This window comes from Gavialis gangeticus, unplaced genomic scaffold, assembly GCF_001723915.1.
Source record: "Gavialis gangeticus isolate Ggan-Ray unplaced genomic scaffold, GavGan_comp1, whole genome shotgun sequence".
Taxonomy (NCBI): domain Eukaryota; kingdom Metazoa; phylum Chordata; order Crocodylia; family Gavialidae; genus Gavialis; species Gavialis gangeticus.
Genome location: NW_017729030.1, coordinates 22562982 through 22579781, shown reverse-complemented (window position 1 = coordinate 22579781; position 16800 = coordinate 22562982). Strand labels below are relative to the sequence as shown.

At 41.5% G+C, this 16800-nt stretch overlaps 1 protein-coding gene across 1 annotated transcript in view; it reads right to left on the bottom strand.

Moving 5' to 3' along the window:
• Positions 1–16800, bottom strand: part of METTL14 (methyltransferase like 14) — a 53504-nt gene that overhangs the window by 14354 nt on the left and 22350 nt on the right. Inside the window, exons 7-10 of the mRNA XM_019522027.1 lie at positions 16070–16211; positions 13638–13730; positions 11647–11763; positions 5533–5743 (exon numbers count right to left, since the gene is read on the bottom strand). Coding sequence (XP_019377572.1) covers positions 5533–5743; positions 11647–11763; positions 13638–13730; positions 16070–16211 — 563 coding nt within the window. The remainder of the gene's footprint in view (positions 1–5532; positions 5744–11646; positions 11764–13637; positions 13731–16069; positions 16212–16800) is intronic.

The following is a 16800-nucleotide window of genomic DNA, read 5'->3' as shown; positions in this document are numbered from 1 at the left end:
TGCCGGTAGCTGGGCCAGGCTGATTCAGAGATCCAGAAGCAGCCAAATCTCCAAATCAGACTTGGCCAAATCGATTCAGGACAGTGATTCAAATCACTGTATCGAATCACTGTCCCCTGAATCTGCCGAATCCGAAGCAAATACTAGCCGCTTCGCACAGGCCTAATAACAATGCTTTCTGCAAAACAGTTTTATTAGGTCTGTAATATGATGCCTAGAATGTCTGTAGAGAAGTCACCAATATGTAGAAATGTTAACATTTCAATTTGCAGTTTATCAAAGAATATATGAGCAGTCATATATGTGAATCTCAAATAATTTATGTAAGGCTGTAAATACCATTCTAGGAGAGGAGTCACCAAAAGGCCAGCTGGGAGGCTCAGTACATACTTTATTTAAAACAGATGAGCTAAATGATTTGGTACCTTTCCCATTAAAAAGAATTCCTTGAAACTCAACTTCCAGCTGTATATTACACATTAATAAGAGACGTGTGCTAGCAACCAGGGTCCCAAATTAAAATCCAAGCTATAACACTAATCTCCTGATCTTTGGAAAGTTCACTAAACCTCTGCCTTTATTTTCCATGTATTTGGAAAGGGACAAAAATTTAAATTATTAGTTATGTACATCACGATGCTCTCTGAGGAATCGTTAGTAGTAGCCTGCAAAGCACTCTGAAGATGAAAACTTCTGCCTGAGTGCTAATTATTATTGGCCAGTAAAATCATTGTGCGTACCAATTGTTTCCAGTGTCTGAACTACCAAAAAAGGAAAGATGTCACTGGTGTTTTAGTGAGACAATAATAATGTATCTAAAACATATAATACAGTTCTAAATAACATGTATTTTTATCATGAAGAGCCCAGCAGATCAATCTTACATGGTATTAAAGCATATTAATCTTTGCAGCACAAACCATGTAAAGAAGCCTCAGCAGGACAGTATATTTTCTTTCTTGAAAACATATAACTAATGGGATCAGGACTGATACCAACACTAATATAATAGTCAAGGATAATTAAGTATAAAAGGAGCCATAGTCTTTTAACTTATAAATTACTATTTTGGGTACCAGTTTAGAAAACACATTATTTGTCCCTTTTGCACTGTTGTCCTTCCCACTCCAACTGGAGTAAGAGAAGAGTTGTTTTAATTTTTATATTAGCAGCCAACATTAGCTCTCAAAAATGGTAATGCATTATTTATCCAAGTGGTGTGCTTAGATATTCCATAGTTTTGACTAAACAAGATAATTCCTATTAGCGCAACATATTTTGTAACAAAAATTGCTTAAAGTATTTAATGTTAACTAAGATAGCACCATTGAAAGGTCTCTCTTCATACTAGAGGTGCACCGATACATTGGCTTGATATCAGTTTGGTACCAATATAAAGAAAATTGACCGTACTGGAAAATCGGCCTGATGCAGCTGCTAAATGCTTGTGCATGTGCACAAACGCAGTGCAGTACTCAGGAAGCGAGTAGCAGAGCCTGGCAGCATGGACAGCTGCATGCAGCTGGTAAGTCTGTTGGGGCAGAAGGGGAGGGGGGAAGGAAGAGGCATGGGGGGCCCCCATGGTGAGGGAGGGAGTAGGCACTGCCCAGCTGGGGCAGGGTGGGGCACAGGATGGAGCTGCATGCACCCCAGGAGGGCACAGGGAGGGGTGTGCCCCAGATCTGCACGGGGCAGGGCTGCAGGCTGGAGCCAGGGCTGTGCCAGGCTCTTCTGGGCAGAGGCTGGGCTCTGGGTGGGGACTACAGAGGGGGCTGCAAATTTTGCCATAGCCTCGCTCCCAGCAGTGATGCTGACACCTGACCAGCGCAGCCCCAGCTTAACATCTGCCTCCATCCCACCTCCACCCGCGTGCCGGGAAGAGCTGGGGCTGTGCTGGGTGGGAGTTGGCATCGGTGCTGGGAGCAGGGCTACAGCAAAATGTGGGGTGACTGCAGCCCCATCCAGAGCCCCTCCCTTGAGCCCAGACCACTCCCAAAAAGAGTCCAGCGCAGCTGCGGCTCCAGCCCGCAGCTGCAGCCTGCCCACCCCACGCAGATCCAGGTTCTCTCCAGGGTGCAAGCAGTGGTGGGAGCTGCTCCCCGCTCCACGAGCCATGGCTCCGCCCCACACCCCACTCTGCCCCGGCTAGCAAGAGCCTGCCCCTATCCCCTCCCTCACCATGGGGGACGTTGATCTGCACCCCACACTGTACCTTCCCTTTCCCCTCCCACCTCAACGGACTTATCAGCTGCATGCAACTGTATCGGAAATCAGATTGATATCAGCCAATATGCCTCCTTTAAAATCAACTATCAGTATCGGCCCCCAAAATCTCAATCAGTGCACCCCTACTTTATACAGAAATTTCCTTTTTAAAAGAGCATGTTATTACCCTGAATAGGTTCTTCAGCTCATGTTAAAACTTACCACCCTGAGACCACGCATCACAGTCAAGGTGATGGCATTAAAAGCAAGATAACTACCAGATGCAGCCTATTTTAACCATCTTAGGAACCATGCCAGATTGCAACCTAATACAAGTACAATCTTTTTGTTGAACCAGTAAGAAGTTTGCTTCATCAAAATCCACTTGATACTGGGCCCTCTTCAGCTAAAATGGCACCTACAACTGATGTAGAAATTAGTACAAGTTATGTTCAGGGATGTGTTCTTTTATGGAGTTGATGTTTGCCTAGAAAATGACATACAGAAGTTTCCATAACAGTAGAAACATGCAAATCTGTCCTACTTGCTGGTGTCTTCTAGCACAAGGACATGTCTTAAGATGCCAGCCACAGCAAGCTCATCCAACTACTCAAATTTGAATGGGTTTAAATAAATACAATCAATTTAGAACAAGAATTCTTGTTTCTGACAAGATATAAATAGGCTTCATAGTTAATGTATTTTATCTAAGCAATGGGATGTATTCTAGCTCAGCAATGAGAAAACAAAACTTGGAGCTGGCTAGAAGCTGTGGTAAAAGGTTGGTCTTTCTCTCTTTGTCTCTAAAATCAACACCTGCCACAGACTTTCCAGATTCAGGGCCCTTGCGGGGGATTGCCTGGTTAGTGATGCGAGAGGAAAACTGTTCTATTGGATTTGAAATATATCACCTGACTTGGGAATACTAGAAATATATAGAAAGCTCTTCAGGCTATTCTCATGGATTAGATTTTACAACTAGCAGCAAGTGCTGTTATTTTCCATCTGGCACATGGGAACGAGATTTCACTGTGGGGTTTCCTATTTTTATGTTTTAAAATGAAATCTGACAACAGAAAACCTAGAGAATCTGCTTTTGAAGGAAATAACTTGTGTTTCAGTTTTCCAGTGAGAGTCTGAACAATTTAAGCATGGACATACTCTGTTAAAAAATGCTACAAAAAAGTTTGAGAGCCTAAATTTACAGCAGTTTTGTCACAGTCCCCAAGTGGTCACCATGGGAACAGCAGCACAAGTTACAGCCCAAGAATGAGAATACCTTCCATGCATTGTTACTGCAAGGTAAGGGAGGGGGCACCCTTGGACTGGGGTCATTTGAGCCCAGTTTTTTCTCCTGCCCAGGCAGGGGGTCGTACTTGAAGATCTACAAGGTCCCTTCCAACCCTACTTCTATGATTCTATGACTGAGACTTTGTGGGAGATAAATCAGAGCTTTGCATGTGGGTTTTGAGTTATATATATATATATATATATATATAGGGTTCAATCTCCCATTCTGCTTGGTAGCAAAAGCTATGTTACTGCTGTACTTGAGATGCTCTGCCAAATGGTGGAATCATAAAAAAGCAGGGCTGGAAAAGACCTCGGGAAGTCACCTAGCACAGCAGTCTGCTTGAGGTAGGATGGTTTAGATAGATGGTTTAGGATCACAGAAGAGAAGAGCTGGAAGGAACCTTACAAGACCAGCGCCCTGGTCAAGCCAAGATCATCCCTGACTAAACCATCCCATCCAAGTGTATGTCCAACCTGCTCTCAAAAACGTCAACTTCCCTAGGTAGCCTGTCCTAATGCTTAACCACCTTTGGTGTCAGAAAGTTCCTCCTAATCTCCAACCGAAATGACCTCTGCTGAAGCTTGAGGCCATTTCTTCTAGTCCTGTCCCCTACAGCCACAGAAAAGCACATCTCCATTCTCTCTGGAATCGCTCTTTAGGTATTTAAAGATTGTTATCAAATCCTCTCTGTCTTTTCCAGACTAAATAGCCCTAATTCTTTCAACTGTTTCCTCATAAATGTTGCCTCTGGGCCCCTAATAATTTTTGCTGCTCTACGCTGGACTTTTCCAAACTGTCCACATCCTTCTTGAAATATAGGGCCCAAACTACATAAAGTACTCAGATGAGGCCTCATCAGTAGAGAACAGTGTAACCTATTCTTAAAAACTTTGTGAAAACCTTTTTTTCAAATGCCAAGAACAACGCCCAAAATGTAAAAAATACCCTAACGTGCCACAGGAAAAACAGGAGGGTGAGGGCACTGTCACTATTTTGCCACTGCAGACACGAAGCAGTTTGCTAAATATGCTTAAGAGATCCAATGGATGATGATTCTCCCTATGTCTGAGGACTTTGTTTGAGAATTGTTGAAAGACCTTCTGTCTAACATAACTTATGCTCTCTGGCTAGATAAGCTTCATCTTGAAGAAGTCACAAGGAAACATCATTTAGGCTACATGTATCTAACCCAATCTTGAAAACTTCCAAGAATGGAGATTCCACAGCTTCTCTAGGTCAGAGGTTCCCAACCACCGAGCTGAGGCCTGGTACTGGGCTGTGGTGGGTTGCCTGCCAGGTCGTGGCTTCTACTGCCAGCAGTCGCATGCAGGGTTAAAGCTGGGCAGCAGGGCAGCCCCGGGAGGCAGGCAGGCAGCTGGCTCCGTGCACCCTGTTCCACTCCCACCATGCCCAGTGAGGTGCTGTCTGCGCAGCAGGTACTGGGGCCTAGGCCAGGCTGGACCAGGCAGGACCCCCAAGCCCCACCTGCAGCTGGGAGCAGGGGGAATGTGGGCAGGGAAATGCTCGGGGCAGAGGATGGGGAGTTGGCTCTGCTGCTTGCTCCTAGGAAAGGCAGCAGAGCCCCTTCTTCCCAGCCAGCCCTAGCCAAGGCCCCCAGGCCACCGCCTGCACAGCCCCCTCCCTGGAGGGTCCCCCAGTGCCTGTGGCTGCGGTGCTTCAACTTGATCCAATCCTTGCAACCCACTCCACATAAAAATTAAATTTAAATATGCAAGTTAAATTTAAATATGTAAGTTAGTTTGTTTGCCGGTCTGCAGTATAAAAAGCGCTCTAGGTAGCCTGTTCCAGTGCTTACAAAGTTACTCCTAATCTCCAGCCTAAATTTCTCGTTTCAATTTGCTCAGAGTCACTGAAAATACCTGCAAGGTACACGCAACGTTAATACCGTAGCATTGGCATGCATGATACCCTTGTCTCAGCGTATGCTTTCTGAACTCATGACATTTTCTCTCTTACAAAGGGAAGAGGATCAAGTGAACACTAGGTATTCTGACAAGAAACAGGACCCCTACCTGGGCGGATAGTACTATCCCTTCCAAAAAGGTGAAGCCGTCGTCTTCCGAGGCAGAAGTGTTCGATGATGTGAAAGATCTCTACAGGTTTTTCTATGTTGCCAATTTCAGGTTCTTCTGTGATAATTAAGTCAATATCAACATTAGCGTGAATGAAGTCACCATCGGTACTGCGGCGAACTGTTCCTTTAATTCCCATAAGGCAGTGCTCCTAGATAGAACAAAAGAGTATTAAGGGTCTTTCTACCTGCAGGGTCCTCCCAGGGGCAGATCCAGAGAGGGTGCAGGGTGCAGCCACAACCGCTTTTTGACCATGCAGCAGAAAGAGCAGCTGGGGAATTTTTTAAGCCCTGAAACAGGTAAGAATGCCCTCCCCCCCTGCCTTTCTCCACCATGCTCAGAAGGCCTCACACACCCCTATCCCCTTCTTTACCATTCCTCATTTCCCTGCCTGCTGCTGCTGCTGGTCTCTCCACTGCTTTGAGGATGAAGGGAGCTCCAGAGCTGCTCCAGTCAGATTGTGCAGGGGCTGGGCTCAGCCTGGGACAGCAGAATGCCAAACTCAGCACTGTTCACATGAGAGGGGGTCATACCAGCCAGGTGCCAAGCCTAGCTATGTCTCCTGTGAGTGGTGCTGCCTGGGCTGCACCAGCTGAATACTGAGCCTGGCCCCATTCACTGCAAGTGGCACTGCCAAGCACCGAGCCCAGCAACACTCGCAGGCGATAGAGCTGGGCTCAGTGCTTGGCAGTGCCACTCACAGCACACAGAGCCAGGCTTAGCACTTGGTTGGTGTGGCCCTATCCCCTGCGAGTGGTACTGCCTGGGCCATGCCAGCTGAGGGCTGAGCCCAGCACTGCTCACGGGGGACAGTGATATAGTATATAAGTTGAGGTTGAATTTTAAGAGTTAAAAATTGGGCTTCAAAAATCAACTTACATACTATGAAATACGGTACCAAGTAGGCAGAAGGACTGAAAGATTTCATAGACATTAGGGCTGGTAGGGACCTCGGAAGATCATCAAATCCAGCCCCCAATACTTCATTGCATTAGCTTTCTGTATATGGCTTGCACTCTTTCAGGACAGTTTCTATATGTTAATAAATGTTTCTTCATTCCTCTTGCATTGTTAGCATACTCCTGCCCACAATATTTACATCTACCAACTTTATTTCTTCCTTCCTTCAGGGGCTTGAACTTCACTATCATGATGCCACACACTAGTTTTTTTTCTGATTAGGCATTATTATGACTACTTGAAACCAAAAGCACTAAAAAACTAACAGATCTTAGGCAAACACTTCCAACTTCCCCAACTCAAGAAAAGAAATGAGACACTGCTCTGTGTGTTTGCTGAACTGAAAGTGAAACAAAAATTAATCACAGTTTTAGTTTTGATTTTGCTTTCAACTTGCAGTCTGAGATGAAATAAGAATTTTAGCTTTGGTTTTGATTTGACCTGCACAGCCAATTAGGTGAAAGATAATATATGCAGTGAAGCAATTTATGCACTTAACCAATACACTGATAATGGGAACTGGTTATAATATAAGTGACTGGTGCTGTGTCATGCAGTGAAACATACTTTGCACTTATTTAGTATACGTAAGTGGAGACACTGCAGAGATATACCACTACAGTGCAAGAATCTGAGGGCATCAACTGACTAGGACATAGTACAATTTAAGCTAAGGGCACAGGACAAGAATTCTTCATAGAAAGAGGAGCAGCGGGGGATTGGTGGCTGCATTCATTACTCCACAACAGCAATTAATGCTGTCACCACTCTCCCACTGTCAAATTTATGGACCCATGATAAGCCCTGTGGGCTAAATGACTATTTCGCAGGCCAGATCTGACCAGCAGGCTGTAGGTTGAGCACCACTTTGCTAGACCTTGTGAAGTCTTTTCCAACCTTATTTTTGTATGATTCTAATACAAAAGGGATCTGAAGTGAAACTATGAATCTGCAGAGATGGCTTCTTGAATTCATCTAAGGCAGGGGTGAGTGGGCAAAACGCAGCCCATGAGCCAGATGTGGCCTGCCACGGGGCTCCTAAAAATTTTAGAAAATTGACATTTATCTTCCCCTGGCTGCCTGTCATGCAGCCCTCGATGGCTTGCCAAAACTCAGTAAGTGGCCCTCTGCCCAAAATAACTGTCCACCCCTGATCTAAGGAGCACAAACTGGTACTCTAAACGGTGCTGAGAAAGCACCAAGTTATTTTCCTTATTGTTTGCCACAAACATTAAGAAATCATGTTAGTGTAGCTTGTGAAAGCAAGCGTCCAAATTATTCTTTTCTACTGCCATAAACACAGTCAAACTATGCAAGAGGGAGAAAAGTCAGTCATTTACAGAGCATTTTTATAATATGCCTCTTAAACTGGTCTCCATCTCCCAATTTCTTGCTGGAAGTTACCATGATGCACTAAAAACAAAATCAGTGCTAAATGACTAGTGTAGCTCAAGTAAAAAAAAAACAGTTCAAAGCTTGTTGAATTAACTGTATCTTGCACTATGTTTCTTTCCTCATAACATAATAGATTGATGAAAGTGACTAACAAAGGATATATGAATGGAGAATCGCCATAATTGATACGAGATGAAATAAGGGCTATACTATACATACTAATCTCAGTGTTTTGTTTTTGGGAGTACTAAACTCAAATGAGCAATTTTCTTCAGACCATAAACCACTGATTTACTAAGCATCACCAGATGGTTCTCAAAAATAGCAGACAAGAGTATATAATCAGTTCCAGATTTTTGGCAGAAATTTTAGAGTTGGGGAACAAATATCAAAAGTAAAAACACAAAGTGACCTATACTGAACTTACTGACAAGCACCTTACTTTTACGCTTCTCTGATCCCTAGTTTAGTAGAATGAAAGCGCAAAGATGACCAAACAAGGCAAATCACCAATGAAACCAAGAGTGGTAAACCTGTGTTTTAACACTATCATCTGCCAAAAATTAAAATTCAAAAAGTATAGGGAATATGGCTTCTAAACATCCCAGGGTACTATTTTGTAGTTATCAGATGTAAAAGTTCAGTCAACAGAAAGCTTAGCCTTTTATTTTTAAATTCTGGACATTTGATATGGCACAATAATCAGGAAACATGCTCTTCTTCAAAATGGTGAGAGAAGATCCACCTGGCAATCTGAACGAGCAGAATAAAGCTGGCTGGAGTTATCCTATTTTTTCTTGTTACATTATCAGTTCTGATAGTTTTGTTGCATACATGTGACTTGGGCCCTTGACACATTCACAACAGACGTGATGGAAACTAACCCACAATCCTAATGATCATGCATTCTGCCAGGCTACACACCTGGGCTCCCTCTGCACCAACAAGATGAAACCAATCAGCTGATTGTCAACCGGGGCCAGAAACCAAACCGGTCATGGGTCCCATCTGACTACCAGCTTGGCATATGGGGAGCCTGACATCAGGCCATGACAGCCCCCAGTGTTAGGCTCCTCCTATACCAAGAGCTATAAAACCACATTTGCCATCCAGCTGAGTAGCACATATACTTTTGACAGGTTCTGATGGGGAGGCTGGCACTGGGCTGCTGCAGCTCAATGTCAAGCTCTATGTCCTGGAAGCTCTATAAACCTCGTGCACTGCCCAGCAGCATGGCATGTGTGGTTTTATGGCTCTTCATAGACAGGGAGACTGGCAGCAGAAACCCAATGCCTGTTTCCCCATGTAGTAGGTACTATAAAACCATGCATGCCACCATGCTGGGTGGCACATGGGTTTTTTGCAGCTCCCAGTGCATGGGGAGCCCAATGGCAGGCTGCAGCAGCCTGATGCTGGCCTCCCCATGCACCAGGATATGTCAAAATCAGCTGAGTGGTACACATGGTTTTACAGCTCCCTGTGCACCAGAAGTTGTATAAACACCACGTGCAGCCCAGCTGGGCAGCAAGTGGAGTTTTGACAGGTCCCAGCCAAAGGTTTAGTTTACAGCATGATACAAATAAGCCATAAAGTTATTCCCCATTATATGGAATGTGGAATAACTTTGTGGTTCATTTGCTGCATTATTGTGCCTTGATTAGGGGTGCATGTGTGGCTGGTTACTATTCAAGCTGCAATTAATCTGCATATCACATCTTAAATGTAACATGTTGGGGGCATCAGGCATCAGCAAATAGGAAAAGCTTTAAATATTAGCACCCAAACAACCTACCACTCTTCCTATAACAGGTCTTTAAAGCCTAAATAAATCTTATGACATTAATGCTTGAATTGCCTATTCTTATGAACAACTTGTAAAATAAGAATGAAACAAGAAATACACATGTGCATATACTATATTTACCCGAAACAAAGACAACTCTCAAATTCAAGACAACCCCCTAATAATTAGATTTCGTATATGGAAAACTATACATTTGTTATTATTTTCCACATACAGAATCTAATTATTGGAGGGTTGCCTTAAATATGTCCCCCTTGCTGCTGCTGTAGGGAAAGCAGCAGAGAGAGACAGGTGGTGGGGAGGCAAGTGGCATTTGGAATAGTTGGCCAGAACCCTAGCCTTGCCCCCCGCTGCATGCCTTCCTACCACCTGCTCCTCTCTCCCTGCCCCTCCGTTTGCTAACCCCAGCTAATCTGGGTGCAGAGGGTGCCCCAGAGCTGCTCCTGACCTACTCCTGCCATGCACTGGGTACTTGAACTATGCACAAAATGATGGGGTCAATCTAACATCAGACCAGGATGCAGACACTGAATTTCCTGATGTTATAAAAGACTGCTTCCTGGAGCAGTTAGTCCTGCAACTTACAAGGATTTGGTGCCAAGGGGAAGTGTTACTGAGCCACTGGGCAATAGTGACTGCAATGCAATAAGGTTTGACCCTGATGTAGGAGGGGAGACAAAAAAAATCTACAACAGTAGCCTTTAACTTTAAAAAAGAAGACCATCAAAATGATTTAAGAAAGGATTCTCTTAAAAATAAAATCTTTGTCTTAAAAATTATTTTTAAAAATAAATGAAAGAACTTATAAATGTGTTCAGCAACAGCAACTTTACCGAGAAAAGTATATTCAGAATTTCATAGATTTCATAGACATTAGGGCTGGAAGGGACCTTGGAAGATCATCGAGTCCAGCCCCCTGCCCAAGGGGCAGGAAGTCAGCTGGGGTCATAGGATCCAAGCAAGATAAGCATCCAATTTTCTCTTGAAGGTGTTCAATGTAGGTGCTTGAACCACCTACTGTTCCAGACCTTGGGAGCTCGGACAGTAAAGAAATTCTTCCTTATGTCCAGCCTGAAACGGTCTTGCAGTAGTTTATAACGGGTCGACCTTGTCATCCCTTGGGGCGTTCTGGTGAACAAACGTTCCCCCAGATCCTGGTCGTCCGTTTGGTCAACAGAATGTTCTTCCTTCACAGAAAATATATATTTCACAACATTAAACTGTTAAAAGCAGAACTTATTTTGACAGTAGAACCTAACTTTAAAGAATTTAAAAAGTCAAAAGCTGCTCTTCTAACAAAAAGAAATATTTCAGTTCTGATTTAAAGCAACTAGTGTTCTTCAATATGAAATAAATCTAATCCAGTATGGGAACTAAATCCCAGCCTGTTTTTCCCCAGCTTTTGGTTAGCCAGCTTTTGCTCAAACATCTTTGATTTACATATCAATAGTGGGTTTGTAATATTTAACAACCTAGAAGTCAAAAACAATCAACTTCAGCTCTAGTAACAGGTAGGCACAATGAAAACAATAAGGCATTCTAGCCAGCTTCCATCATTACCCCTCAGGCTGATTGAGTGGGAAAGAATTTCCATGAACCCTCTTCCCCAGCTATCTGCATTTCAATGAGATTTGACTGAATAAGACCATTGAGAAGGTTAGAAAAGAATTTCATGATGCAATAGATACAGATGATACTTCTATATTTAATCAACTTGAGTAGAGTCTAGAATTGGTAAGAAATTAATCAACCATTCTGCAAAATACCTTTCCACATAATTCCATCTATACAGAGAAATTAGAAAAAATATAAAAACCCTGGGTTGATGTTACGCACACTATCGATTACAGTGGAGCCTCTGGTGTTTGTTTAGATCAGCTGAGGTCAAGCCATACCTTTGTTCTTTGGAACACAGCTTTAGGGTCCAGTGTTTTAGTCTTCCCAGGGTTGTTTTTATTAGTTTTTATCCAGCAGATATCTTCACATCGTCTGTAACCCCACTTGCGTAGACACTACAAAGTTTCAAATAAAACACAAAAATAAAAGATAGTTATATTACGTCAAACACTGAAATAGCAGCTTAGGTTTAAAACTGTAACATGCAACAGGCTTGTCTGAAGCAGAATCGGTTACGAACACATGAACCATCAGGGTTTTCTCTATGCTCACGTTATAGCCACATTTGTAATAAATCCTCAAGATACAATCTGTGTTCATATTATCCATCTCTGCATACATCTGATTTCTGAAAATCAGTCTTTTCTGGAATCATCACCCTTGCTGGTGCAGCTGGACACCAGAGTTTTTATCATAATATCCAAGTTTATTCAGACCAGGCAGTATTTTTACAAAAGGGTAAAATTTAAGAGGGTAAAAAAAGGGTATTTTTACAAGAGGGTAAAAATACCAGAAGTTACCATATGATCATCTACATTAAAGTCCCCATTGTTCCTACTACAGGTGAAGCTGATTTACAAATGGGATTTTTACAAAAAAAAAAAAAGTGAACAAGTCCTGAACAGTTACAATAATTACAGCTGTTAAGAAAGTTAAGTAAAAATTTTGGGAAAAGGAAGTGTATGAATTTAATCCCTAGTTTTTGATGGAATAAAATCTGAGGGGGGGGTGGTAAATCACAGGTCTCTGATTATCACCTTTGTGGAAAACTGTTTGACTACAGCAATTCTGCTCCAAAGACATCAAACATTTATTCAGGCAGACTGTGTTAGAAGAAAAAATACTATATAACAAAAACATTATTGGCTGTAGCCACCCTTTACTCAAATGCAAAATGTCCTTAACAAGACAGCCTGCACAAACTGAGGAAAAGATGCTACCACATAAGCAAAAATTACTGGACACTCTTATTGAAACCCAAATCTAAGCAACAAGCACAAATCATCAGAACATAGGAAAAAGATTTTAAAACTCTGGCGAGAGAACAATAATAAAAGTTCTATAAAAAATAATAATAGTTTTGACTTGGTAAATCACAGTGTGCCTAGACTTAGGCACACTGGGTACTGACAGACATGGAAACCACCTCCCCCAAATCCCACGCTGTACTGAAAGAGGAATCACGTTAGTTTGACCTGGCTCCCCAGCATCTATATAGCTTGCACACTTCTGCAGGGCTTTTTGGCACTTTTATCGAATAGCTGATTCAATCAGCTATTCGATAAAAGCACCAAAAAGCTCCGCAAATTGTAATTTGAGAGTTTATTACAAAATGTGGTGGGAACGCACAAGCTATACAAATGTTGAGTAAGTCAGGTCAAACTGACACAATTACTCTTCTGGGCATGTGCTGCCCTTGGTGCAGGGACACACCAAGCTGCAAGTAAAGCACTGAGGGGGGTTCACGTCTGTAAGTACCTACTAATAATAGACAAGATACTGCATACAAAGTTATGTTCTATAACTTGTTGCAGCCAAACAAACCAAGTGACAGCTTATTTATATTGAATTAATTTACGAAAATAAAAGCGTTACATGTACCAACCAGAGTTTCTTATAACTTACATAAGACTGGCACTATCTTGAAAGCCTGCACCAAAAAGCACATATTCAGCCATGATTTGTTTAGTTAAAAGAGTAATGCAGTCATCACAAATAAGGCTCCCTGCTCCCACTGGAACTGTAAGAGTTAGAAACAAAACTGTAATGTATCCCTGTAGAGACTACAGATCCTCAGACAGTTCCAGCTGCTCATCCAGAAAATAGTAGTGTCTAAAGAGTTACTGATGAATTAATTTGAGCACTCATTGTACCTCCCAATGCAAAATTAAATGCCCCTCAACATTTCAAGTTGAGGAATCCATGCAGCAAAAAGTGCTATTGTAGAATCTGGTGTTAATCTAAGATGTAAATTAAAACATATTCTTACCACTCTGCCAAGATCGAGGCCCTCTCCTGAGCCACACCATAGAAAGACAAATGATCTCGGGGCTGCAATCTCTTCAATTTCCAGTTTCATAATCTACAATGAAACATTTAATGTTTTCCAAATGAAGTATTTGTTTAATATATTTCACATGGTCGCAGATTCTAGTGGGAAGAACATTTCTCATGTTTTGCATTGCTATGGAAACTTTAAGAATACACATTAATTAAACATATTCATCTAGTCTCATTTCCTTTACTACTGTCACTTTAAATCCATTGTCCAATAAGTTTATTAAATAAAAATGAATTCACCAGTACCCACATGGTAAGTGTTCTAGCACTCTTCTCTCTTGCTGTACCTTATGGGGCAGTCAGAATATTTAAAAAATAGAAGCAGAAAACTGGTTTCAATTAAAAATAATGCACAGCCATTTTGGAAATATATACAGTTATTGGCCACAGTGATAATTATTCGATTTGAAGTGAGTGAAACCAAATCTAACATTGAATCCAAATGCATTTATAACCAATACAGTTTTCCTGACTATATGTATCATTTTAGTGTCATCTCCTTAGCAGTGTAAGTGCAGGGCATCTGCTTTTCTTTAAATGCTCATCTAAAACTAGTCTGATACCTATTACTTTAAAATACTTTTATTTCCAGCTCTAGAGAAAATAAGTGTCAGAGTGGAGGCTCAAAAAGTGATGAACAACATTTAGGGTACAATAACTTCAGATGCATGCATCTGTTACTCATTACAAGTTGAAAAGATTCATCTATAATTTGCTAACGCATCAAATCAAGACTCATTCACTGCCATTGTGAAAAAATAATGATGCAACAGAAATGGCTGCAAGATACAATAGTGACACTTAAGTCTCTTTCCTTGTACACTTCCTCAATGCTTCAGCATGTCTTGCTGGAATTGTAATGTGAAAGTTTTCCATAAGCTTATATCACAGGTATGGTGTCACTGTTTCCAAACCCATATGCTAGAGAGAAATGAGAGTTTGGGTTACCAGTGGCATCCATATTTTTTCGTCATGTGTATGCATCTCAACCAAACTTCTACACTTGCAAGTTTTATGAATAGAAGCCATAGGCTTGTTCTTAAATCATGACAAAGAATGTGGGTATTTTTCCTAGCTTTGTCTCCAATTTAGAAAGATTCCATTGATTAACAAATCCATTTCCATTTCCATTCATTAACAAATCCATTTCGTTCCATTTTAAAAGACAGGTATCTGCAAACTCTGTATTTTCCTTACTTCTAAATCTAATGGTTCCTGGAATAACTGTGGGGTTTTTTTAATTGACAGAAACTCTTATCTTTCTAACTCTGTTTCCCATGGACTAAAGGCGAAAATGCTTAGCTAATGAAGAAAGATCTTGCTCTTTGGATTCAGTTCTAAAAAGCACTCCAAGCAACATGGCTGGCATTGTCAACTCTCAGTAATTTGAACAGCACTCAACACTCAGCACCTCAAAGAACTGAGTTGCTATGCCTGATCCTGGCTTTCCAAGCTTTTTCTTCTTGGGGAGGATGAATGACAGATGGGATAATCATGCGAAATTATGGGTATAGAGCTGTTTAAGACTGCAACAACGTGGTTTTCTTCTGCTTATGGAAAGACTTCTTAGAAGTGTGTTATATGTTTAATTTAAAAAATATTTCTCCTGGTGCTAACTGAAATCAGAGTATACACATTTTAATACTAAAAAAGTAGTGAAAAGAGGAAAGGCGGGGAGGGAGGGGCTGTACACTTATTTTCTAGAATATAACTCTATCCTGGTATCTCCACCCCACATCTTTTAAGATACTGGGCACTCTGATTTTGACTCTTTCAAAAATGCCTATGGTGTATAAAGTGATCCCCCATAATTCAAGAAACAGCAACTCCAGAACTAAGGGAATTTGACTGTCAGATATCTGAGGATTAAGGTGGATTGTGGTTGCTTTTTGCTAACTCTTGTTCAACTCCAGTACCTAACAAACACTTCAGAGAAAGGAGGACTGAACACTCCCTTACCCTTCCAGTTCAGGAACTAGTTACCATAATACGCTTTCAGAGCCCGCTCAGTCAGTCCTCCAACAAAACCAGACAACATCAAACATAATCCTCCTGATTTTTCAAAATATTAAAAACAATCAGAGAAAACACAGAGTGGTTTTATTTACTCATTTTTTAAAACATCTTTGAGGCCTTCTTAGCGCATCAGAAAGGAGCAAAATAGCCCAATTTAAGAAGTGTTTTGAGAGTCACTTAAATACATGTGGATGAAGACCATAGTTTTAAGAGGTGTAACTTTTTGAACAAATTCTATGCAAAAATCCTGTGTTAACAAACCTAAACTGATCTGGGTGAACTTCTATTTTACACAGATGTTTACAAAGACTTTTGGAACAGCATGGAGAACAAAAAAAAGCTTACATCATCCCAAGTCCAGCATTTTTCATTGGCTGTGATGCCAGTCTCTCTGTAATATTCTTCCAATGGAGGTTCCAACAGAATCACATCAAACTTGGATTTTAGTTCCCTAATGTCAAAAGCCTCCAAGTCTGCTTGTAAATACCTATTTGAACAAATAATGAATTATGACAAAGTACTTGGACAGGGTAGAACAGTGGTTCCCCCATTAAGTTCCACTTCCTTAATGTCAATCAAGAGCTATGTTTTTTCTTAGACTACACAGATATAACACGTTAAGTACAGCTAACAGTGCATTAAAGATTTTATTTTACTTATTTGCCACGCAAGCAGTCATAGTGATGATATGAAACAATGAACAGGAGGGTTAGAAGGTTGTAGATCTCTCAGACCTTATTGAAACTATTGTTTTCAAAAAGGACCCCTCTTCCTTGAAGGTGCTATTAGGATTGGAGGGGAAAAAACAGGGCATCCATTTGTATGTGCAGATCTGGTACAACACTGACCTTTGCCACAGAAATTGGTTACGGGCACAGAATGCATTTAAAGAATGTCTACAATTAGAAAATAGAAACCAGTTGCTTCTCATCTCAGCTCCTCGTCAGAGAGAAATTTATAGATTTCACAGCTCAGACAAAAATCTATTTTTGCTTTGAGTTAGGGAGACAGAGGGGTGGCAACCCTAAGACATTTCAGAGACGTTATTTTAATTGTGCAAGGGCAACTAAAAATGT